Here is a 24,691-nt window from a genome sequence, read left to right on the forward strand (position 1 = left end):
AGAAGCAGAACTGGGTCATTTATCAGTGCCTTCCAAAAATGCAACAAGCACTGTTTAAATATTTAATCAGTTTGATGATGCGGCAAAGCCATGATTAAGGTTTGGTTCGATGTGGGTTGAAATGGTTTGTTAGGTTAGAGGACCTTTGTGATGATTTATGCTTACGAAGATTTCATGGGCTACAGTTCTCAATGTGGCGGCCCCAGGTTCGACTCCAACACTCTGCCCTTTGCCGCATCATCCCCACTCTCTCTTCCCCTGTTTCCAACAATTTCCTCTCTCTCTTAATAAAGGCATTAAAAGGCCAAATATGGAGATTTCTTAAACTGATGTGTTGACATCTGATGTTATCCAATCTCCGAACCCATCAGCCATTACTTTTGGTGCTTCCGGTGGAGCCAGTGGTTAGCGATAAAGGACTACCAGCCAAGACTTCCTTTTCTGTATGCTACATTTTCTACAGTCTGACTACAAACTCAAGAAGTAAGAATGGTGTTGGAGGCAAGATACGACGTATAACAACAGATTGTTAGCTGCACCACGCAGATAGCTGCTTATAGGGATTAATAAACCGTCAGCAGACGATCGCCAATGGGAGACGGGATGGCATTACGCCGCATTGCGTTCCACGTCTTTAGCTCTCACAACAGACTGGTTTAGCTGCATGCAACCAAAGCCTGCTGATACGTGATTGGTCAATACTACTCGGACTACAAACAAAAAATGTGTAAGAAGAGATGCGATGTTATATAATTTACAAAGTCTACCTTTATTACCATTTATATACCGTAAAATCTAGAATATAAGTCACACCAGAATATAAGACGTGGTCTGTTTTTGGTTGTATCCCAGAGGGGAAAATGGTTTTCTATAGCTATCTATTAATAAAAACATTTATACAAGTTATTTTTAACACTATTTACTATAAACTAAGTTATCTTAATTTGACAACACACATTACGATTTGTTTTCGCCATTTCAAGTTTGCAATCCTGCTAGCTACCGGTGCGGCAGTCGAGCTCAGCCTACGGTACCGTTGATTGTTGTGAGGGTGGTGGTTGTACTTGCTATCATGACGAAGCTTTAGCTAGATTATAGTGCCATCGTCTGGGTAACATACCTTAACACAATAAAAATACCTCTCTCTGCATTTAATACTAGTATATTGGTTGCACCGCAGCCCACTTTTTAGATGAAAACAATGTATTAAAACTGTGCCTTGTACACCAGATTTTACGGTAATCCACCCTACTTGCCCTCGCAAATGAAAAATAATTCCATACTCAAATTGAATTGACAAGTCTTTTTATCGACTTTTGTTGTATTTCTTTTGTTTCCACATTTTGTTTCCCTGCTGATTACTCGCTCTGTCTCTTCCTTGCACAATGAGCACATCTCGTTCCCGCTCCCCTTGTTTTCAGTGTCACGCTCCAGCATTGATTCAAAGTTAATCAGCTTTATTGTGCCCTTTTATTGCACTGCCGAACTTGGCAGTGAGCAAAAAGATAATGTTTGTTTATGAGCTCCAATCTTCTAAATTTGTACAAAATGGCTTAATTGGGGAAATATCTTGACAAAATCTTGTAGTGGTTTTGCTCCCGGGGGAACGCAGTGTATTTTCTGTTACCGCAAGGTATTTTTGGAAAGCAAGGGGAGCTTCTACTGAAATGCTTGAGGTGGCAGGCACATAAAAAAAACAGCTTGGATTGAAATGTTAACAAATTTTTCATTCCAGTTCCCAAGGTGCCAGTTCACACAGTGGTGAAGGAACTTTTAATTACATCCACAACTCGCAGCAGAATGACTAATGAGAATTTTAGGCTTGGTGGATCGTTGCCATTATTTTCAAATCCACCTCTCATGCATTCCAACTAATGTTACCCAGCTACTCCATCAGTGGTTGAGCTCAACTTGTAATATACGAGTAAATCTAACAGATTTATTTGAATTTGTGGGGTGTTTTGGTCCTTTAGGGTACACTGTGGGTGAAAAGCTAATAGCGCGTATGTTAAATCTCCCAATTTAAGATTCCTTCCAAGTGTGCTGTTGGCTGCTTTGCACATTTTTAGGAGTAATGTGGGCACAAACATCTCTTAATGGAGGATACAAAGTGTTGACTAATGAAGGCAGGGCTGCGTATGAATTATGTAATATATTCAAATAGTTTGAGTGCTTCTCTGAATGTGTAATTGATTAATTCATACCTGATAAATAGCTAAAGGTCTGCTTATTCGTAGATAGATTGAAAACTTGCTGAGTAACTTGACACACATCTTCAGGATTTCTCTCAACGAATCAACACATCAGATTCACTCAATGCTGGCTTCGATGCACCGTTGTCACCAAGGCAACACTTTCTCTTCCTATCTCCGGCTGCCATGTAAGCACCTTGCACCTGTCTGGAGGGCGTCTTGCGGAAGTCTTATCTGGTTTTGACTTTGTCACTCTTCACTAGGCAGCGAGGGGGAAGTGAATTCACAAGGACTGAAAAGCTGCGACGGGCAAACAAAAACAAGCTTTTCAAGACAGACATGTTTTTCTTCTGCTGACAATGTGTGAAGCCACAGAGGAAAATGCAAAGGGAAGTTGGGTTGTGGGAGGAATACGTGAGTTACCTGTACAAGGTTTTGCACTCATGAAAGACGCACCAAGACAAATCGTACCTGACACGAATGTAAGATAAAGTATATCCTAAAGTTTCTAAATAAAATTGTTTAAAAAAGCCTATTGACGCTGAACCCCTCCCCTGAGCTTGACGCAAGCTTAGCAAACATAACAAGATACAGCCAGTCAATCAAGGTTTGGATTTGTCTACATTTTCCATCCTGTACAAAAGAACAAACGTGTACAGAGTGTATTAAAGGGTGTGTTTGCCTACTGTAATATCAGCTGCAGCCATTAGCATGTCCAGCTAGTAAGGTTACAACCTACAGTAGGTTAGATCTTCCAAGGCCAAGGAGAAAATCATTAGTAAGCTAGTGTAGCCTGTTTGGGACAGGATTAAAAAAAGCTGTGTCCACAATTAGCATACACAATTAGCAATTAGCATAAGGTCACACGAGCTAGCTAGTGTTATGTTTCAAGAAAACAAGTCAGTAGTAATAAGCCTTTAAGCTTATCTTACTCTTTTTACTTTAACAGTTGAATATCCTACTTGATATTACAAACAAGTGTATCCAGCTAAGTAGGCTAATATTTTATGTTACGGTATAATCGACTTAGCTCTTCATTGGCTTGTACTTATATTTTTATCAACTAATGAGAATGTTGACTTTTTGCGTGGGATATTGAGCTTTAGCCGTAATATTTAGCATCATAAGTAACCATCAAGAACATTTTCTCATCACGTTTTTTTGAAATACAGCTGAGAACAGCATTTTCCACTTACTCATTGAGCCAATGTTAGCTTAAGTAGCAAGCTAGCTAGAGCTGATATGCCAGCAACAGTTGACAGATGTCACTCTAGACAGGAAATAAAAGGTTGCCATTTAAAAAAGACAAGCATGATTTTTTTCTGTCTTGATTCAAGTACTATTAGTTTAAGGAAAAAATGGTAATGGTAAGTCTGCCCCTGTTATCATTGTAGCTGCCTGTGTGCTGTGTGAGAATGACATGCTTGACAGTGAGCAACAAGAGGCTTGGGGATAAACTGTCATTTCCACCATGTCTGGATATGTTTGCAACTTCCCATGTTAGGTCACCGAGTGTCTCATCTAATCCCCCTTTTCCTTCAGTTCATTCTTCTCCTCTTGCAAATCAGTCTTCACGCGCTTCTTTGTTTCAATAATTCATCTTGTCTCTTTTTGTCCCCGTTCTGATTTATCTGTCTGAGAAGAAAAAAGACACCTCAGATCTAGCAAGGGACTTGGTTTTCATACTGTTTGTTCTCTCAGCACAACGGGGACCAGTGAGGAAAATGCTTTTCTTTGCTCTTTGAGTCCAGAGGGCCCCATCAAACTTCAGGTACAGTTAGGGGAGGGGTGGAAGTACAGACTGTTTCATAAATCTCACTGTACTTACAGCACCATATCCTTTCCAATAAAACCACTTTCATATCTCTTTTTAAACTACCCCATAATGTCTTAGTTTATGTCCATATTAAGTCGGTTTAATAAATTTCACTCCTCTCGAGAAGGACGATCACATTCCTGGACCTGAACTCCTGGACTAATTCTTTGAGGATGGCTGTTGAAATCCTAAAATAGCAATTGCCTCAATTTAACATCTGATCATGTGTGTGTTAGAATAAGTAATTTGATGTGCTCTTTTTGCTACTGTTATTCCCTTACCTCTTTGGAAGACAGGAAGAAGGATAAGCAAACTTTCCCAAACTTAAGAAAAATACATCCCTAAAGTTTTAGATAGAACGAAACTCCTGATACTTTCAGTCGAATCATCTAAACACAGAAAAATGAAGATTAAGTAGCTACTCACACATTGAAGAGGTTGAGGCCAATGCGGTAGAGGCGTTTTCGCATGACATCAGTGGACAGAGTGGGTGATTTGCAGCTGGCAGGGTTCTCACAGTGGTAGCGTGGCAGGCTGAGGATCATGGCCTGCAGTGCTTCCTTGGATGAGGCCTCCGATGTAGAGCGTGCCTCAGTCGACGTGCTACTACTGCTCATCTGCTCTGAGCTGTTGTCTGCTGTCTCAGAGCTACACCTCTTGACCTCCAGTGGCTCTACCAGGGGCGAGCTACCCAGCAGTACAGCCTCCTGTGGTGGAGGGATGTGAGGAGGGTCTGTGGGTGGTGGTGCCACCAGAATATTATCCATCAAGATTTGAGGGGCAGCCATCTTATCCAGCGGGGTTAGGGGAGGTTGCACCTCCTCCTCCAGCTCTTCTTCACTTGGTGGAGGAGCCGGGAATTCAACATCCTGCTCGTCTTCTATCTCTGATTCTGGGGGAGGTGGGGGTTCTTGCGGGGGAGGTGGGGGATCTATAGGTTCAGCTGGGACTTCTGCAGGAGGAGGAGGGGGTTCTTGTGAGGCGGTTGGAGGAAAGAAGGCCGGAGTGGAGTTTGTTGTTGTGGAAGAAGTTGTGGAAGTGGTGTAGGCTCCTTCTTGTGGGACACAGCTGCCAAGTGTGACAGATGTTGATTCCATTAATGAGGATGACACACGGATATTCTGGCTGTCAATCTGCACTGTCACATCCCTGAACGCCATCATCAGTTTGCTTGCACTTCTTGACAGGTCACTTGGGTCCATTGGGCCTTGAGAAATTGTAGAGTCTCCCACACCAATGCCTTCTCCTCCACCTCCTACTCCTGCTGCTGCTGCGCCGAAGGAGTCAGTAGTGAACTGGTAGGTGCCCCCTTCTTGCAGTGAACACATGGTCTTCAAGCTCCAGTTGCTGAGTGCATCATCTATAGACTTAGCCAGGGACTGAACCTGTTCCGTGAATGAGTCTTCAAGGTCAGTCAGGGTACCACCAACTGTGGCAGGCAGAGATGGCGAGCGCACCAATGGGATGCCTGCCAAGTTGCAGCCTTCTGCCAGGGCCCGTTCAGCAGAGAAACCTTCCGTGTTTTGCACACGGACTTTGCGTAGGGAGATGCGTCGAGGCAGACGACTCTCAAGCAAGGAATTGCGGATCTTCTCGAAGTTCTTGCTGAGCTGGTACTGGCGGAAGGCAGTCTGGATCTTGCAGGCAGCACGGCGGGAGATGAGGTGGCCACCGTATTTGTGCTCTAACATTTCGATCTAAAAACAGAACAAAGAAGGATACAAAAGGACAGCATAAGTTGCTGGAAATTTCTGAGATAACAGCCTATAATCTTTCAGGAAAACAAACACAACTGTCAGTAAAGCGCAAGTTATTAAGAAATTGCAGCACAAACAGAAGACGGGTAAGACTTTGCCAAGGTCAAAGAAGCTTCTTCACCCATTACTCCCATAAAAATGGAGCATGAATGCCATGTCGTTTTCTCTTGTATGTCGCTGTGGTTCATGGATGATGAATATGGTAGATGAGTTGAACAGTGATGGGGAAAACCAGGCGGAGTTTGGGTTGAGAATAAATGAGCATTACATTAAAAGAGGAAAGGGGGGCTTTGTGGTACATGAAAATCCAAAGAGATGAAAAGGGTTGTAAAGTCCAATTTTTCGGAAGATTTAGACGTTAAAGAACTCCAAATATATCCCTACATGGTTCAGTAATTGTATTTTTCAAGCTGGCCTTGTGATGTCTGGACCGAAACTATATACAGTTTGGTCAAAGCCAGGGTATGAAAGAGAGAACAGAGTAAAAGCTGACTCATGGCATTTGGACAAACCGTTCATTTCCTCAGCAAAAAGAACTCATAATCTCTGCGAATTCCATAGAGAGGTCCTCCACGCAACTTTAAATTGTCTGAAACTGAACAAGCCATTAATCTTGCCTGTGAAAAATTGCTGAAATGCTATGGGAAATAGATAGAGATGTAATATAGCCATCCTCATCCGGCGGCAGCTCAAACACTAGATGAGACCTCTTTGAGTTTCCCAGAACAATCAGGGTGTGGGTATCTTTGGAAGTGCCCAGAAAAAGCTCTTATCTTCTGTCGTCGCTCTGCAATCCTTTCATTCAGACTAAATCAATGAATATAATTCTGTTTCTGTTCTAACTTTATCAAGGGCACGAGTGCGGGGGAGGATTGGGCTTTGAATACGGCGGTGTCACATTCTGCAATCTACATATGCTGCAGTGCACATTAAAAATAGCATGGTATGTAATTCTAGAAAATAGAAATCATTGCGGATCTGCCTTTCTTAAGTATGGCTTCTTGGATCAGGGTGTATTTATATGAGGATTAACTCGGTCCTCCTGTAAATTCAAATGCAGTTGAGCGAGTGGGTTCTGTGGCCACTGAGGATCAAATTGTAACTTTCAGCTGCTAATCTCTTTTCTCTTTAGTTGTGGACAAAGTCAACCAACCACCTTGCATGGTGTCCTGATAGGCTGTAATGCCCCGAGGCTTTGCAATTTGTGATAAGTGGTTAGTTCAACAAGATGCAGCCTGTGCCGTTGTCACTGGAGGGATGGAATCACATACAAAGCTCTTTAGAAAAGTGGAATGACGCTGAAAATCCATCTTATCTACTGCATTTACATTTCACTGCAGAGCCTCTGCGAGCAAAGTGAGACGTTCTGAGAATATTAAGATGGTTTCTGAAAAGGACGCTGGTTTGGAGCTCTACTGTATCTGCTGATGGCGACTTCTCAGTCGCTGTCAGACTGGTCGAACTCAGCCTGAATATTCATCACTTTTTAATCTGGATTGTTCTGTGACTGCGCCGTGTGCGCTCCTGAAGCGACAAGTTTAGCCTTATCACCATGAATGCACTCCAAAATAGACCTTGTTAGGTTTTCCTTCTTAAAGTCAGACGCAGAGGTAATATGATTGACCCCATTACTCAGAAAGGTGTCCCTCATCAGAACAAATTCTGCAAAGAGTTCCACAGCAGAGGTGCCCTTGAATGTGAAAAAGGGCCGTCAGTGTGGCTGCGTTTGATTAAATGTGGCAGTCTGGCTTGTTTGTTTTGCCTTCTGTGTTAGCCGGGTCGGGGATGATGAATAAAGCATTTAGGTCACGTTGCTTTCTTTATAAGAGTGTGTATCTGATTGTCATTGAGACGGGATTATAGCCACCGGAACGAGCTGGTATGCAGTCGAGCGGAAGAAAAAAGTAAGAAAAGTGGCAGCTATTACTCCTAGCAAGAATTATTGGGAGATGTGCCGGTTTACCCTTTTTTTGGCGTAGTCCAACAGTCTGAAGGTATGAATACATCCAGCAATTTCTATCATTGTCATTACCAATCTTTTAAGACCCTGAACATAGCACAGTGCTCTTGTCTTTCGTAGGAGATCTATTGGTCGGACCTCAGCTATGTCTACGAGCTTCAACGACTGTCTATGACGTACTGAAGCGTGGCATGGTTGTAGGCTCTAGAGAGTTGTAATGTCCAGAGGGAGAGAGCGTACATTTTCAAAGTCCACACGTCAACATCATTGCGTTCTTCCCGAGGTTAGGGTTAAGACTAGAATTTGTATTGGGGGGTTAGGGTAAAATCAATCTAATTTCTGTGCTACTTAAGGCCTAAATAGTAGACGCATGAATAGTGGATACCAACAATCAAGAAAACATGCAAAACAATGGATGTACAGGAAACTGAAGAAAAGGAGTGACAGAGGTTATTGAGGAGAAGGTAAGACATAGAAAGAGGGCCTGAGACAGACGACCGTGCCAAGAGCGGCGCTGCTGAAAATCCCCTCCATTATCCGACTGTCACTTCTACCTCTGATCACTTCACTAAGCGCTGATGGAGAGAGATTATTCCGGAGACGCAGTGGCGAACGGTGATGGCACTGCTCTGTTCCACCAGGGTTTCTAAATCGATTTTGACGGGCAGATCAGCACCATGCTGACCCCATGTGCCCGTTTGAATGAGGGGGTAAAAAATTAATGAAACAAGCCGCGCAAAGTGGGACAACACTGCAGTATGAAGTTCTATGTAGACACTGAGATACTACGGAGAGGAAAAATTGAATTCTCTGTAATATAAGACAAAATAAATGGGGCATAAATCAAGCATATAAAAAGGAGCATACGTGTCACATTGAAATGGAAACTTTAGTCATTGCAAATATTTTTTTGAAAAGGCTGTTGGTGGACATTTTGGCTTGAAACACGCTTTTTCTGTCTATGTATGAAATATTAATATCCAGAGGCTTCGGAGAACGAATGTGTTGTAGGCTGGCTTTGCTGTGCTTCAAATGGAAATGTAGCTCAGAAGAAAAGGTCAAACTAAAGTACAAAACTCAGCATGTTTTTTTTGTGTGATTTCATAAGGCAGATTTTGCTATTAAAAGTTCTGTGCCACATTTATTATGTCCTCCCCTTGTTCTGTAGCATTATAAGAGAATTTCCAGACAACCTAGCATTACGTGTCCGCCTTATATCCTTTTGCTTAGCAATGTTAACGAGAGGCACATTAAGTTACTTATGGCATTTGCACTGAAAGTAATAATCTTGAAGATTTTCATTTAAATAAATGTCTGTTAATCTATCGCCGAATGAGATAACACAATGGTGATTGAGCCTATGGCCCACTGATGGAAGTTTTGCATTTGCATTACAGACTGGCTGTCTGTGGCGACTTTCGTGGAAAAATCAAAAGCGGCGCCCAGTTAGTGACGTGTTTTCCATCACCCAGCAGTGGTTGGTCTGCCAGAGAGGGTAGGCGGAGCTAAGTGGCTGCTTTTCCAGTCTCTGCAAGTGTTGCGAGTAAACAGTAATCTACTATGGCTGAACAAACAAAGAAAAGATGGATGACTACAGATACAACTTCAAAAATAAGTGAAAATCCAAAGAAAAAGAAACAAACTCGACGCTCAGATGAAGGCAAAACAATCAAATATATTGTATATTGTATCCATAGGTCTGTATATAGTAGTTTTAGATCTATTTTTTTAGTGTCTGTGTTACCTTGTCTAACCTGTCCTTGTTTTTAAGTTTAGTATGTCTGTTTAGTTTGTGTCTGTACAGTTAGAGCAAAGAAAACCCGGACTCAAATTCTTATGTGCCCACATACTTGGCCAATAAAGCTGAAAAGGAAAGGAAAAACGACCGTCAGTGAGGAAAATCAAGAGTTACAACCGTTACAACTGCCGACCGTGGACGTCACACATGCAGCACTGTCTGGTTATCTGGGAGTATGTGCCCGCAATTGCCTTTTATTGCCATAAGGTGCCGCCAAAGAGAACGAAACTGAGAACTTCAAGATTAGCACTTCAAATTCCTTTCTCCTGTTGTGAGCTACAATGGCAGCAACAGTAAGTATATAATTGTCTTGAAAATATTACATTTCATTCCGAACGAGTCAACATTTGGCAGACATGCTCATTTGTTTCTTGCGCCTAGACTTAGATGAGATTTATTTGACACTATGTCTGAGTGGTATCAATCTTACCATTTAAACTGTCAGCAAAGAAAATGCAAAAAGTGCATTTTCAAGTGCAGCATGGCATTGCTGTCCAATTAAAATGATTTACTACACCCCCAGATTTGATTATATTGAATTTTCAGTAGGACTGACGGATTAACTCTAAAATTAAGCCACTTTAAAACTCTTTGCTTCTTCTGAAAAAAGGTTCAAACTGATGCCAGAGTTGTTTTCCTCACTCATAAATTATTAACGTCTTTTTTACAAGACAGCAACAATATGTTATCTTTAAAATGGCATTCACTCTGACATCAAATACAGCCCTCTCTTTTAATGTATGATGTTAGCTATAAATCAACCAGTTCCCACATTAATGTGTGTTGCCCTTCAACTTGAAAGAAAAGACGAATGTGCGTAAGTAAAACAGCAGATTAGCAGATTTCACATGCTGCAGGAATCAGGGGCAAAATGCAAAGCCACGTTTATTAGCTTTCATGCCCATGCACACTGTCTTACAGCACAGAAACATCTGCATGATTAATGAGATGATTATATAACAGCAAAACTGGGACACAACTAATGCTGACTGTATTACAAAATGAGGAGGACAATAAGAGACTTGATGTCATCAGAAGATGCTGATCCGTTAAGCTGATTCATCCTCGACCAAAGGCAGTCACCGAAAAGGTCAGTAGTTCCTGAAAGACTAAGTGTGACGCAGACAATAAAACAGGAGTTATTTCACAAAGATTCTATTCATTGGTAAGGTGATATATTTTCACTGTTCTCTGACATATGCTTCATTTAACATTTCTTGCATGTCACTTGCTCATTAAAGGAGATAGGTGCCTTTTGATTCATGGCCGCCACAATTACTCAACCTGAGGTTAGCCGCATTTACAGAGCAGTCGTCTGAAGTCAGGGCTCATCACCTCTCACATTATCATCCCCTCAAACAAAAGGCTCTGCAGTCAGCAAAGACTGAACGTGCATTACTTACTTCGCCAAGATCGCTCACAACTTTTTAAGTCAATTTGCAAGTGTAATATAAACAGAAAAGAAACATGGCTGAGAGATTTTTAATTGACTCGGAGCAAATTAAAATGCAGATAAAAGTCTGAGAAACACTGGGTCCCCTAAAACAATTAAAAGGAATTCATTTATGCACTGTAATGTAAGGTGATTATTGTTTTTGTGAAGATGTATGTTGAAGATCAGTTAAACCATCCGGTTGACAGTTGATGCTAATGCTAACCAGCATTATGCTAGTGGCAGTAGGTCTGTGGACCGCATATTTTTGCTTTGACGTGGGATTACTGGCTACATCCAACTTTTTGTTCTTCCTCATCAATCACCATATTCATAAGGCGGCCATTTTGGAATGTAAGGCTCAGAGTAGAAAGATCAATATAATGTTATAAAACAAGGATTCTGACAAGTCATCATTTTCACGCTTCACATTTGATCAACAGTTAAAAAGACAATAGATATTAAAAATGGTGAGGGTTATATTTCAAGACAAAACAACATATTTGTTAACCGATTAGCTAACGTTAGATAGCAGCTAATGTTAGCCTTTAACCACTTCCTAGCTGCTGTTTGATTCTGTTTCTGGTTACAATCCAGAATACTGATACAGAAGGGTGTTAATTCCTAGCTAAAGGTAATGTTAGCTAAGAAGTGGCCAAAAACTTAAGTTAGCTGTTGGCTAGCTGTAGCTAATGGGTTGTCAGATATGTACAGATATGTAGTTTTAGCTTTAAATATGGCTTGTTGCCCCTCCATATTTCGTTATCCATTGTTGCTGCTGCTGTATAGCCTTAATATGAAGAAAACCCTGGTCCTGCTATAAGCTAAAGCCATAAAGCAACAAAATCTAATGAAATAAAAATGGACTTAAGGTCGGTTTAGATGGTTGATTTTCGTGTCATTTGCGCAAATTTGACTAATATTGTTTATTCTGTGGTTAACAGCCATTTTGTATTTTAAGTAGCTAGCTAGCGTCAACCGTGTTGTCCAGCTCAGCTCCTGACTGAGACTAGAACTCATCGGAATGTCCGATTCTTTATGTCATTGTTGTGCTACTTTTATTTTGTTTTGTCGTTTTATAAGGCACTTCATAAAGCCCTGGGGCACATTTTTTGCATGAAAGGGTCAACTGGCAACTTGGGACAAAAAAAACGCACCATATACAAGAGTGAGACCGGTATGGTGGATATTTATTCTGTGGATTACTGTGCACGAACTCTGCGGCTTGTAAACATACGTCCTTTGAAGTTGCATATTCTTCACTGACCGCGTTGTTCAACTCAGCCTCTCACTGAACTCAGAACTCACCAGAAACTCTCTCTCTCTTCACTTGCCCACATCTCAACGAAGCTTTCGCTGTGAAGTTGCTCAGCGTGAACTTTAAATGCACTCCCCATTGTTGAGCCTCGACTGTGGGCTCCATCAGTCACATAACTGTTGCCATGAACAACTCTCCTTTGGCAAGAGAACTAAGTTGTGTTTCTAGATCAAAAAATATACATATACCCTTGAGATTGTCTGTTTTTTTTCTCAGTCATACCTTATGGTGATTTGAGCAGGAGTGACATCTCCATCAAAGATTAAACAAATGTGTATGTTACTGATAGTTCCATCTATTGTAACAACGAAAAAGGCGTTTAGTTTTTTCTTCTGTATGTCATAAAATGTGAATTTTATTGTGGATAGTTTAAGCTTCAATAAGGCAGAATTTGAAAGTAAACCTCAAAGTAAACGTTTGAAGAACACAAGAAAATTGAACTGGAGGTTGAACGCTCAAGAGGAACTGACTTGAAGCTCAAATACTTCGTCATGAGCTTTTTCCCCAGCAATCAAGGCATCGCCCTGCCGCAGATCCAATTACCCTGACATTGATCTGTAGATGCATCAAGCCCCTGCACCCCCGGCTGTACAGACAGAAGATCAATGTAGCTGATCGTGTATCTCCAGCATTGTTGACAGGGAGATAGTGGAGGAAGGGGACTTTCAGATGTGAGATTGAAAGAGTGAGAATGGAGGTGAGAGGGAAATGTGGGTTAGACGCTGAGGTTAAAAGAACCTTTAGTCTTGAAGAGGGAAGTGATGAAGTTGAGTCAAAACTGAGTGAAAATGGAGCTGACAGACGGTTAAATAAAGCAGCCATCTCGCTCAAACACATTAGTTTCAGTGGCAGGTTTCTTCGGAAGATAGATTTCAGCAAACATCCACCATTTGTGCTGCGCTAGCTTATCTTGTACTCTAGTACGTCTTCTTCTTGTTCTTGGAGTTTCAACAAATGTTAACACAGAATGACACAATCCAAATGAAAGTGAGAGTTTCACCTCTGAGCTGATTTAAGTTCAGTCTTTGGAGGGTACTTAACACCAGGGCAACTTCATTTACCAATTGTTCTGGGTTATCGATTATGTGCCGTCAAATGTGCCAAACCACACATACAGAGAAAGTAATGGAAATCACGACTGTAAGGAGGAAGGTCAGCAAACTTTGGGCCCCGTAAGGAACCAATGAATCCATAAAAAATGAACAAAAAAACATGCATGCTTAACAAATTAAGTAACTCAATAGTTGACAATCTAACGACTTCTCAATTGAACGTCAAATGTCTTTAAATGGCAACTAAACATCTTGTTTTGTCCAAAGGAACTACGTTGTGTGTCTGTATGACGACGATGCTGTTGTGTACCTGACAAGCCTGTCAAGGGTCCAGTGTAAAAAAGCAATGTCGGAGTAGTGGCTAAGCTACTACCAATAGCTTAGCCACTACTCCGACCGGAAAGTCTGAAGACTTACAAGAGACAAATTACAAAAAGAATGGTAGAAATTCAAGCAGCAGAGGCTGAGACGTCCTGACTTTTAGGGTAAGGGTTTGGGTTAGGGTGGGCCTTCCATCAGACCGTCACTGACTCTTCAAACTTTCTTCAAACTTTGGAATTGTTCTGTTCACAGCCAGAAAAGACAATATACAACCGTTTTTCACAGGCTGTGTGGTTCTACTTGTTAAAGTAAACTGAACTTTCCGTGTAAAATCAATAGAGTGTCCCATTCGTAGGAAATCTGCTCAGGTGTACACTGTGAGCCCCACAAGTTCGACCCAAACTCAGCTGCCTTACCTGCTTGAAGATCCATGGAGTGAAGAATGTTGGTTAGATAGATGACAATGAAAACACATGGAGGATGTTTCATGGTGGTTGAAATGGAGATGATTATGTAATGATTTCCAAGCCCCTGATGAACAGCATGATAAGATAACACAAACATGAGAACACAGAAATGCATGTTTGAACACAGTCACAGTTCATAGACAAATCGGATTCGGACAAAATCAGTTTAACTGGCTGTAATAAGATGAGGACAGATAACAGTTGCATGCTGTTGTTCTCCATGGAAATGGGGGGCTTTGCATCATCCAGAGTAGCTCAGAAAGCAGCAAAGGAAAGACAAATTCAGAGGCTTTTCATTCATGCAAATATGTTTGCACATTGTCTTTATTTGGCCCTGATGTGTGCATGTGTATGTTTTCATCTTAGCCAAAACGAAATCTGTATAAAACCTAGAAATGTATGTACAAGAGTCGCTCTACTTTCAGTAAATTACAAGAAAACAGTCAGATACCTGGGAATAAAATGTCAGAAAACACACGTTGACAATCCAAGTTTGGTGGAAGACGAAACCATGTGAGCATGTGGATGAAATGATGACATGGCGATGACAATGATGATCCATGAAATGAAAAAAAGGAAGCTCATCATTAGTTGATACAGTTTGGAAAGTCTAGAAGAGCCAATACGACATAGAAACAAAAAATCTCATCCAACACCAGCTCAAAGCAAAAGTCCTCCCCAGACAGAAAACATGTCAGACAACAAGACGTACGACACACTCCCCTCACCCAAACAACACACCGACCCTCATCCCCTCCCCCGACCCCAACACAACCCTACCTGCTTATTTTTGAGGTCGAGCGAGAGCTCATAGTCGGAGGTGCCAGAGTGCGAGCCGGCCCCGTTGCGCTGCACCCTCAATGGTGAGGCCGTGTGGTGCAGGCTGGCTCTCCTCCCCGCCCCACCTCCTTTAGCTCCTCCCCCTTCCTCCTCCTCTTCTTCCTGTGCCGCCTCGCCTTCACGCCATTCAACCTGGGCCTCCTCTCCCTCTTGTATTCGCTCCGGCTCCAGAACTTCTTCGGGTTTTTCGTTCTCTTGCTGCACCTCCCTGCAAGGCGAAGGGGCTTTCGGGACGTCCTGTGCTGCTTCCTCTCTCGGAGATTCGACTTTGGGCTGAGGTTCTGTTGCTGGCTGTGGTTTTGGCTCAGGTTCTGGCTGGGGATTAGTTTCAGGCTGAGGTTGAGGCTCAGATTGGGGCTCTGGCGGTTGGGGCTGTGGTGGTTGAATGGTCTCTTGCTGCTGTTGCTCAGGCTGCGGTTCTGGTTCTGGTTCTGGTTCTGGTTCTGGTTGTGACTCGACCTCACTCTGCAGCTCCCCCTCTCCTCCCTTCCCTTCCTCCCCCAAAGACGGCTCTGGAGAAGGGTCATCGCTGCAGAAAGGAGGAGAAAACGCAGAGTGAGGTTGCTGCTGCATCCGTGGTGACCTTTGACCTCTTCTCCAGGCTGCCTGCTTTAGTGGTAAGAAGTTGACCCTTCATTTTTTTTCTGTTTTGTATGATCTCACTCATCATCTGTCTACCTGCTCTGCTCTGTCTGCCTCTCTTGTCTAGACTGTGGCAGACAATGAAGCGCAGTAAAAATGCACAGCACAGAACAGCTGACAAAATCAGAGCAAGAGTGAAAAAAAAAGATCAAAAGTAGTCATTTATTTCAGCAAAATCTTCAGAAGAGAGAATGTGAGAAGAAAATAAACGTTGACAGCCAGTAGTGACACACACCCAACACACACACAGACATGGGGGACAGTCATGCAGCTAAAACAAATGTCTCTACACATTTTAGGCTGTATTTGCGCTTGTGTATGTGTGAACTGGCGCAGGAGTGGAGTGTTAGTGCGGGAGGTGAGTTTTTATGGTGTATTAACAACAAGAGGTGCGACGTGAAACACAGAGGGGACGTGGGAGTCTGTGTTGCTGTGTTGCCATCTGTTTTTTAATACAAACTCGCGCCTCTTCTTTCTTTTATAAGCCCAATCTTTCTTTGTCTCTGTGTTTGTCACACTGTCGTGAGTTTCTTTTCTCCCATTATAACGAGACGGCCTTGAGTTTAATCATCCCTGCTGAGGTTGTTTCTAAGTGAATGCATTTATGAATGCATCTATCTCTGCAGCGTGGACTCTTCTTCCCTGATGCTAGAGCTAAAATGATCTCTCAATAAGGCACATCCATAATAGAGAGGACATTGAAACATGAATATGTATTAAGCTTCATGTCTCTGATGAATTAACAAACTAAAAAGTGATACAAAATATTATCAACAAAGCAGAAAGTATGAATTTGAAGTTTAGCAACACTGAGAATTGTTAGCTAGCTAATATAACATGCTAAAAGTTGATAATTAGCACTGAACACAAAAAGCACAGCTTAGGCTGATGGGAATAAGGATAGATAGCGACTCAAATATTGTCGACAATTGGGCCGAAATTGGTAGGATCTATTTTACATATTAACATCTGTTTTGCCCCTGGCAGCAATTTTGTTCAAAGGAGAGGGAGAAGCTAAAGTGTTAGCAATTTGCTACGGCAAAAATGTTCTACAGCTACTTGGTGAGTTTTGTTTACCAAAGTATGAAGTCAAGTCTGAGGTCGCCTTAAACATAAAAGAAAAATCCAAGTCACTTCCACACAGTGTAACATGAAGCTACTTAATTAAACGCTGCTATCTGATCTGTAGTCAGTATTGATTGGCCTATACCCAAAGCGAAGGCAATGGTATCAGCAGGGATGGGTATCGCTAGGATTCTATTGATACTGATATCGCTACTGATACTTAAAGATACTGTTATCGATACTACTCTCCATTATTTGGTGCAAAAAGACATGTCTTTATTAGGGTGTCTGATAATGTGCCTCTGGAAGGGGTTTGTAACCAGGGTTAAGGGCTGTGGTCATCTTCCTACAGTTAACATTAACCGTAAATGTAGTAACAGTAACAACATAAGTAATGCAAAAATAGTTGTCATGGCAACAAATTTACACTTTGGTGAGCAATCACTTACTAGCGTACCTAAACCAACTGGACTCCACTGTAGTGAAGTAAATCTTATACAGTAACCTTGGCGACAGCTCTGTGACATTCCTCTCGTTTAACGATGGAGAATGGGTTTAACTTGGCTGTCTGACTTCCGCTAATGTTACCAACTGCAGTTGAAGCTGGGGGTGGCTGCTTGACTGATGCCGTCTATGGATTAAATTGAAACATAACTTAGAAGTGCTAATAACCGAAGCTAGCTGACAACAGTGACTGAATAACTACAGGCTTATTTATGAGAACCATTTAGTTTGGCTCATCCCATCTGCAGCATTACTATCAGAGCCGCTGGGACTCGGAGGCTGCGCTGAGGAGGTACTAGCTGTAATGCTAGCAACGGCGTTAACATTAGCCGCTTTGATAAATCAGTCAAACATACCGTAAATTCGTAAGTATAAAGGACTGAAAATATTGGATTGGAGCAACTACAATGGGAATCTCTTTTGAGATCAAATACTCAAATTATGATCCAATAATGTAGTCAATTTCATGGTAATCCATCCGATAGATTTTAACATATTTCATTCAAAACCGGCCAACATTTCCGGCCGGAAAAATCTGTAGGATACATCGTCTGGGAACCATGAATTTCTATAGAATATGTTATGCCAGTGCATAAATGATGAGATATTTCAATGGATATAAGAATGTTACTTTCTGGTGTCACGAGCTAGACTGTCAGAGAATCAGCAAAGGTATTATGTTTGATTATATGAGGACCACAAATGTCTGCAGTAAAAATTCATGATCATCTAATAGCTTTTGAGATATCTGCGAGTGAACAGAAGTTCCACAATCTTTCGTCATTCATAAAGCCAACGTGTTGAGAGTCACTCGACTTCCCTGAAGGACCCTCTGGAATTCAAACCAGGTTTTTCACACTAGTTCACCGTGGTTCAGATAACAGCTTGGCGCGTTATTTTCCAGATTAAGATAAGCATTTTATTTTCCCTCTTATTGGATACGGTGATAAGACTGTCGAGTCAGTGAGCATAAAATCAGGACATTCTGGCTGCCATATGCAGAGTGCTGCAGAAGAAAATCTGCACGGTGCTCCCCAGAGGAAGAGGCTTCAGAGAGACAACAAACTTTTAGTGTAAACAGCAGAAATCTGTGTTTTTGAAGAAGTTGCAGAGACACTTCTAATGTATGTTGATGTTTTATATATAAAAAGTGTATATGGGTCTATATATCTGCTTCCTCTTCTTGCATAGATAGCTCAGGCCTCCTTTTTCCTCGCATGGCAGCACGTAAGCTTGCAGAGAAAGTATCTTTAGCGGGGGGATGCAGCTGGGTCTGCAGCTTCTAAAATAGAGCCTGTATGAGTGATGAATAATGAATAGAGAAATAAAGTCTGCTGCTTCGACACTCGGGCTGCAGGTGAGCTTTTTTTTTGTGTGTGCGAAAAATAGACCTTCACGGAAAAACAGAAGACTTCTTTGAATTGTATTCGAACTTCGCAGGAGCACTTGTTTTGATTAGAGTCGATCAATAGGCTATGTGCAGCTGGAATTAAGTCAAATTCTGATGAGGGAACCAAAAATGGTTGTTGAAAAGGTGTTTAAAAAGGATTATTGGAGAGGAGACACCATAAATACGCCTTTGTCCTGTATGTGTGCATCCGCTCAAGACAACTTCTACAATTCCGATTTCAAAGTCTGCCACTCACTCGCTACATTTCAACCTCCTCATTCCTTTCATCTATTTTCCCAAGCTTCCTGTCACCCTCTCTGTCCAATCATTTCTCTCGCACGCACACATTCGCCAATGTCGTCCCGCCACTCTGTCCTCCACCAGGTAAGGAGATTGAGCGGTTCCAGGTGTCATCGTGACTGACGAGGCGGAGACGAGCCCTGGATGCTGCCTCTCCCTCTCTCTCTCTGCCTCTCATCTTTCCGTACGTCAGTTTTGAAGACGGATGAGCTCGGCGGCCTCCACGCGCTCCGACCAGAATATAATTATGGTGTCCGCTGACGTCTTCTGTTTCTCTGCTGTGAATGCTAACAGGCTGCTACTGTAGTCGGACGTGATGTTCAGGTCTGTGTGTTGCCTTAGCAAAGACTTACAAAACACATGTCACTTTATCAAGTCTATGAGTTGTATAAGGAATCTGATTAAAAACTTTAGAATTTAGCAGGATATCTAATCTGTATATTACATAATAGAACTGGCTGAACTAAGACTATAAGCTTCATTCTATTTTTGGATGCACACAAGGTCCATACATGCAGCCTTTGTTGTAGAGTCACGAATGTGATTTTGCAGCATTGCAGGGATGTGAAACACCGCATTAGTGCTGAGTAGGTGTGAATATAGAGCGTGCTCACAGCTGTCTGTTTTTCTATGTATGTGTGTGAATAAGAATGTTACAATGCTACAATTTCATTTAGCAGACGCTTTTGTCCAAAGCGACGTACATCTGAGAGTTAATACAACACAAGACGGGAAGGAACAAAGTCAGGAAGACAGAACAGATCTTTTGTATAGTAACGGATGAAATATTAAGATTCTTTACTAATATAAAAGTACACAAAATAAATGTAAAATTTCAAATGAGAGTAAGTGAAAAACCTGCATTTAGTTCAATTATTAACAGAAGTATTAGGGCCTGTGTCCACTAACAGCGTTTTTTGCGCTGGCAGTGCCCACAACCTCAATTTTACAGAGCTTCTCACCGACGCTAAATGTTGCTAGGTTACAAAAGTTGTCTGGCGACACTTCTGCTTCCCTAGGTAGTGACTTTTAAGGTCCTGATCAGACAGAGTGCGTTTTGCCGGCTGTAAAACACAAGAAGCCTACGGTTTCGCTGCTCCTTTCTTTTTTTTCACTGTTGTTAAGGCAACCACCGAATCATAGGCTGTCATTAACCTAACCGTTATTTTGTAAACTGATAGAAGGCCTCTCCATTCATCTGATTGGACAATAAGAAAAAGTGTTGTTGGGCACTTTTCTGCTTTGTTTTTCAACTCGAGGCGTTCAAAGCGAATAGCCGCACCTTCTCGATTTAGATAGGTCAGTGAGGGAGAAGGGACATCGATGAGCACAGCAGTGATACAAAAGATTAACTATTTTCAACTGTGTGAGTGCAGCGACAAAAAACAGCTGACGTCGAGGGCATTTTTGCACTTTTTGCTGCTGAGCGCTAAAACGCTGAACTGCAGTGGTTTTGTATAGAAAATAGGCACTGTTAGCACAAAATACACAGTTATTGGACACAGGCCCTTATTAGCCAGCTAGGTCCATGACATTATTCAACTATACCCCAGACATTATTATTGTTGCTATGGAAGAGATGTTTTTGGATACATTGGTTTGCATTTCATTTATTTTATATTTAAATTGATCAGTGTTTGAGTATTAACAAGTTAATTTACCCTGTGGGAGATAAATAAAGCTTATTTTATCTGATCTTATCTTAACGTAGTTTTAGTACAGTTTAAAATGCATAATGTCTATTTTTTTAATGGTGGGAGGAGCCTTCTGATTGGCTGAATACATACAGGCAGATTGCCTGACAGCTCGTTATCCCTGATTTGGTACACCTGTGGAGGTGAAGGTTATATCTGCCAGGGAAGTTCATTGTTGGTGAAGGTCAGAAAACAGAACTGTTTCTCTGATCAAATTTAGTGCAAGTATGATGCACTGCTGTGTAGATGTTTCCTTCTTTATGTCTACAAGACACTGAAGGTATGAATGAGCTTTTATAGTGAAGAAGTTCGAGCAGCAAAACGTGCTTAATGTTTACAAGGTCAAAGTACCATTTCGGCAAAAGATTACCCCTGCCATTGATGTATTATCATACATTTCAAAGGATATTCATGGGAGCCTTCTAATTGGCTGAATGCACACAGGCTGTGGGACTGATTGCCTGACAGCTCGTTATCTCTGATTGGGCACACCTGTGGAGGTGAAGGTTATATCTGTCTGGAATGTTCTTTGTTCCTCAGCTTTCACTGATGAAGGTCAAAAGACAGAACTGTTAACTTTTATGAAATGTTGTGTAAATATAAAGACAGTGTGCGGGTGCACTCTTTTCTTGCTTTCTGTGATTGATACATTATCATATGTTTAATAGGATATTTATAGGACTTTACTGTTGTTGCTTGTCAAGCAGAACAGCATACATAAAAGTGTTAAATAATTTTGTCAACATTTTTCTGTTTGACGATGTAGAGGTTCAGATATGACTTGGTCAGGTTTGGGGAAAGATCCTGGAATGGGTTAAACTTCTATTATTGGGAGTTTTGTTGCTCAATCTGAGATGTGGTGAGAGAAAAACAATCTGAAATTCAATTCTTTGTTCTTTTCTGACTTTTCTTTAATCTTTGTTTTTCTTCTGTGCAATTTCAGATGCTTTTGGAGCCCCAAACTGTTATTGAATTGAAGCATTACAAAAGTTTTGAGGAAAAATCCAAGTCTGGAACGGCTTTGATCTCAAGAACATGTCAGATGTGGAAAGAGGCCGCAAATAGACGCTGCTTTTCAATGATAATTCAAAAGCTTGAAAGGTTAGGAACCAATTCTTTCCACTTTAACACATACTTTTATTAGTTTGACGTGTTTATTAATGAAAAAAGATTAATATGAAGACAAACAAGTACTTAAAGGTCAGATAAATGAAGAATATTTTCCTTTTAAGTGTAGTCAAGCAGAAGTCTAAAGCTGCATAAAATCACTTTTCTCCAACTGCTGTCAAACCAAATCACAAAGAGGATACTAAGAAATCCTATCACAGAGACCTCACTGGTATCACCCTCTCCACCCTTCTTTCAACTTTCAGCCATCTTTGTTTTCTCCCCAAAGAGCCTCCCAAGTGGCTCAGATGCACCTGTGCTCCCTCTTTGAGCCCCAGCAATAGAACATCAAGGAGATGGATTGTAGAGATGCTGCCTTCGCTCCGGTCTTATCCATCACTTCTGTTGCAGAGTGAAGCTGAAGGGCAGCGACAAAGTTATCTGAAAAAGACATCGTTCAGTTCTTCTGACATGATGTATCTGTAGAAAACGGAAGATATTTTAAAGCTCTGGACATGAGTTTACTTTTTGCCAACACTGTAATTTATTTGATCCAACAAACAGCCAAACACACAGTGAGGCTTCTCCCACATGCTTAATGTAGGAAGTAAGTTTCTCATTGGGCAGCCTAATGTTTGAAACAATGCCAAGAATACACATACATTTGCAATGTACCTGGAGGGACGGATATTTGCGGGTAGTTTGGACCAACGCAATTAAGCATGGACGATTACAGAGGCCACCTTTGACTGCCTCAACAAACCAAAAGACGCGGTTGGATTTTGGCTAAAAATGACTGACAACTTTGGAAATAAGTTACCAGTTGCAAAGACATCAGCTGAAACTCCAGGAAGTTACTAGTTTTGGAGAGATTCAGAGGTGCTTGCAGGCACATTTTTTTACCACCAGACTTCCGCTAAGCCTTGGGAACTCAATTTGACATCTTTGCAGATGATGCGAAGATTTCTGCTTCAGGCTAGCATCTCCAAAAACAAAACACTTGGCATGACTAGAACATCAGACTGTATAAAAAGATAGACGACATGACAGCTCCTTAAAAGTGAAGCCAAAACCGCTGCTGATTGGCTGCAGTACATGTCATAAATCATGCCTCCTCCATGGTAACAGTTGGTACATGGGTCAATCCACCAGTTGATCTGTACTGCGCAGACTCTGGCTCCAAATGTGCAAGATGGTAGCACCCACTCTAGGCGACTTTTGGCTTAATTTTTGTACAACTGGAGGAGGTGGAGACCCGTCGTCTATCTTTATAGACAGTTATTGAATAACAAACACAACTGTCTGTCGGTCGAGCTGCATGGTGGGTAATATTTTGAGTTTTCCTTTGTGAATCCAACAATAAAGCTGCATAAAAAATGTATTTTACAACCATGGCGAGCGGTTCCATTGGGAGGGATGGTAAAACACTGCTAAAATTCCCAGTGCTGACTGTAGCCACTGAGCATCTGTTCAGCTGTGTGTCAGGGCGATGACTTCTGACAGGAAAGACCACCATCTTTATGCAAGAGGTCCGCTGATTATGTCTTCAGCGTGAACTCGGCCGCTGTGGGCGGCTTCGACTTTCATTAACCTTGATCGCAGAGCTTTCTGCTGCATCATCACCGTGGAGGTGTTGCGGCAGAAATAAGAGATGAGCTATATCGGCCCGTGTGACCAGCGGGGTTCAAAGGGTCTATCCTCTGGTGGACCGCAGCCAAAGACTTGCTGAAGGGGGCATTATGTGAGGAAAAAGCACATCAGCACAAGTCGCAGCAAATGAGGTCCCTGAAGAAGCTGCTCGCCGCTATCAATTCAGACTCGAGGAAGTCTTTCTTTCAATCTTAGACGTGAAGTTTATGTCCTTCCCAAACAGAACAATGATTCATATCGATCAACGGATTGTGCAGACGGAAAGCCTATTCATGTTCAAAGATGGATTACACTACTTTCCCCATGTTATAATGACGCATTACTTCCCCTAACAAGAAATAAAAAAGGCAAAAGGCAAAGAAAAGCTGATTCACTTTGATCTCTCACTGATGGATTTCCGAGCCGCAAGAAAAACACAGATTCAACAAAAATCTGCCGCCCCTGACAGTGACAAAAGTTCAGTGTTGCACCATTCCTCTCCAGACTGCAAATCATTTTTATTCCGGTTCATTTAAGAAGCTCTCACCCCTGATGAAACGGGGAAAAAACAGAAGCTATTAACATGCCCGTGGTCAGCTTCACATTAGCATCAAAAAGCCTCTGGTTCTCTCTAATCACGAGGTCAAGTTGAGTTACATTGGGCAATCATAAAGAGGACATCAATGAATTCCTTGTTCTCTACATTAATCTATGACCTGACTGCTTGTTAACCTCCCTGTGAACATATATATATATACAGAGGTTCAGAATGGGACACTCTGAGCCTGTCTACTGGAAGAAGTGGAGGATCATTGGTAACTTTTCACTTAGGAACTTATGTTGCCCAACTCAATATCCTTTTAATTGTCACATAAAGGAGGCTTTTCAAAGGTTTGTGTTTTGAGGAAGGTCAAATGTTCAATGGGTTTTTTCCCATAGACTGTATATAGGACCTGGACTCAGCCACTGTGATGTCAATCACTTCATCAATCATTTTTTTCAGCCAGAGGTGACCATATTTGGACGAGAGGTTGGTTACACATTGCCACTTTGCCTTAGTTGCGACTTGTCAATCAAAAGTAGCCCCGCCCTAAAGCATACCCTGCTTTATCTTTTATTTTACTCTAAATGGCACCATATTTTCCAAAAGTAGCATCGTGCTGTGTTGAATAAGATTTGTCACAAACTCATTAGGAAAATGTTTAGAAAAAGTAGGGCCCATTTTTTATTTGTTTATATACAATAGGGCATCTTTTTTGCAACCGAAAAGTCGCCCCCTGCTGGCCATGAGACAAGAGCATTTTAAGGCACTTAGCTTAACTTTAGCAAAGAGGCTACGTCCACTCGTTATATGCAGTTAATATTGTTTCTCTGGGTCAGTATATTGGAATAAACCGATTTATTTTA

The 24,691-nt window shown here is 41.6% G+C and overlaps 1 protein-coding gene across 2 annotated transcripts in view; it reads right to left on the minus strand.

Annotated features, from left to right (window-relative positions):
• The window catches only part of iqsec3a (IQ motif and Sec7 domain ArfGEF 3a), a 112,138-nt gene that overhangs the window by 38,387 nt on the left and 49,060 nt on the right, over nucleotides 1-24,691 (minus strand). The window contains exons 3-4 of one of the 2 annotated variants that reach the window (XM_069670710.1): nucleotides 14,894-15,482; nucleotides 4,435-5,705 (exon numbers count right to left, since the gene is read on the minus strand). In XM_069670710.1, coding sequence (XP_069526811.1) covers nucleotides 4,435-5,705; nucleotides 14,894-15,482 — 1,860 coding nt within the window. Of the gene's footprint in view, nucleotides 1-4,434; nucleotides 5,706-14,893; nucleotides 15,483-24,691 lie in introns of those variants that run through there. The other variant, XM_069670711.1, reaches the window with a different exon arrangement.

This window comes from Semicossyphus pulcher, unplaced genomic scaffold, assembly GCF_022749685.1.
Source record: "Semicossyphus pulcher isolate SPU_LCO1_2020_fin unplaced genomic scaffold, fSemPul1.0.p SCAF_20, whole genome shotgun sequence".
Lineage (NCBI taxonomy): Eukaryota > Metazoa > Chordata > Actinopteri > Labriformes > Labridae > Semicossyphus > Semicossyphus pulcher.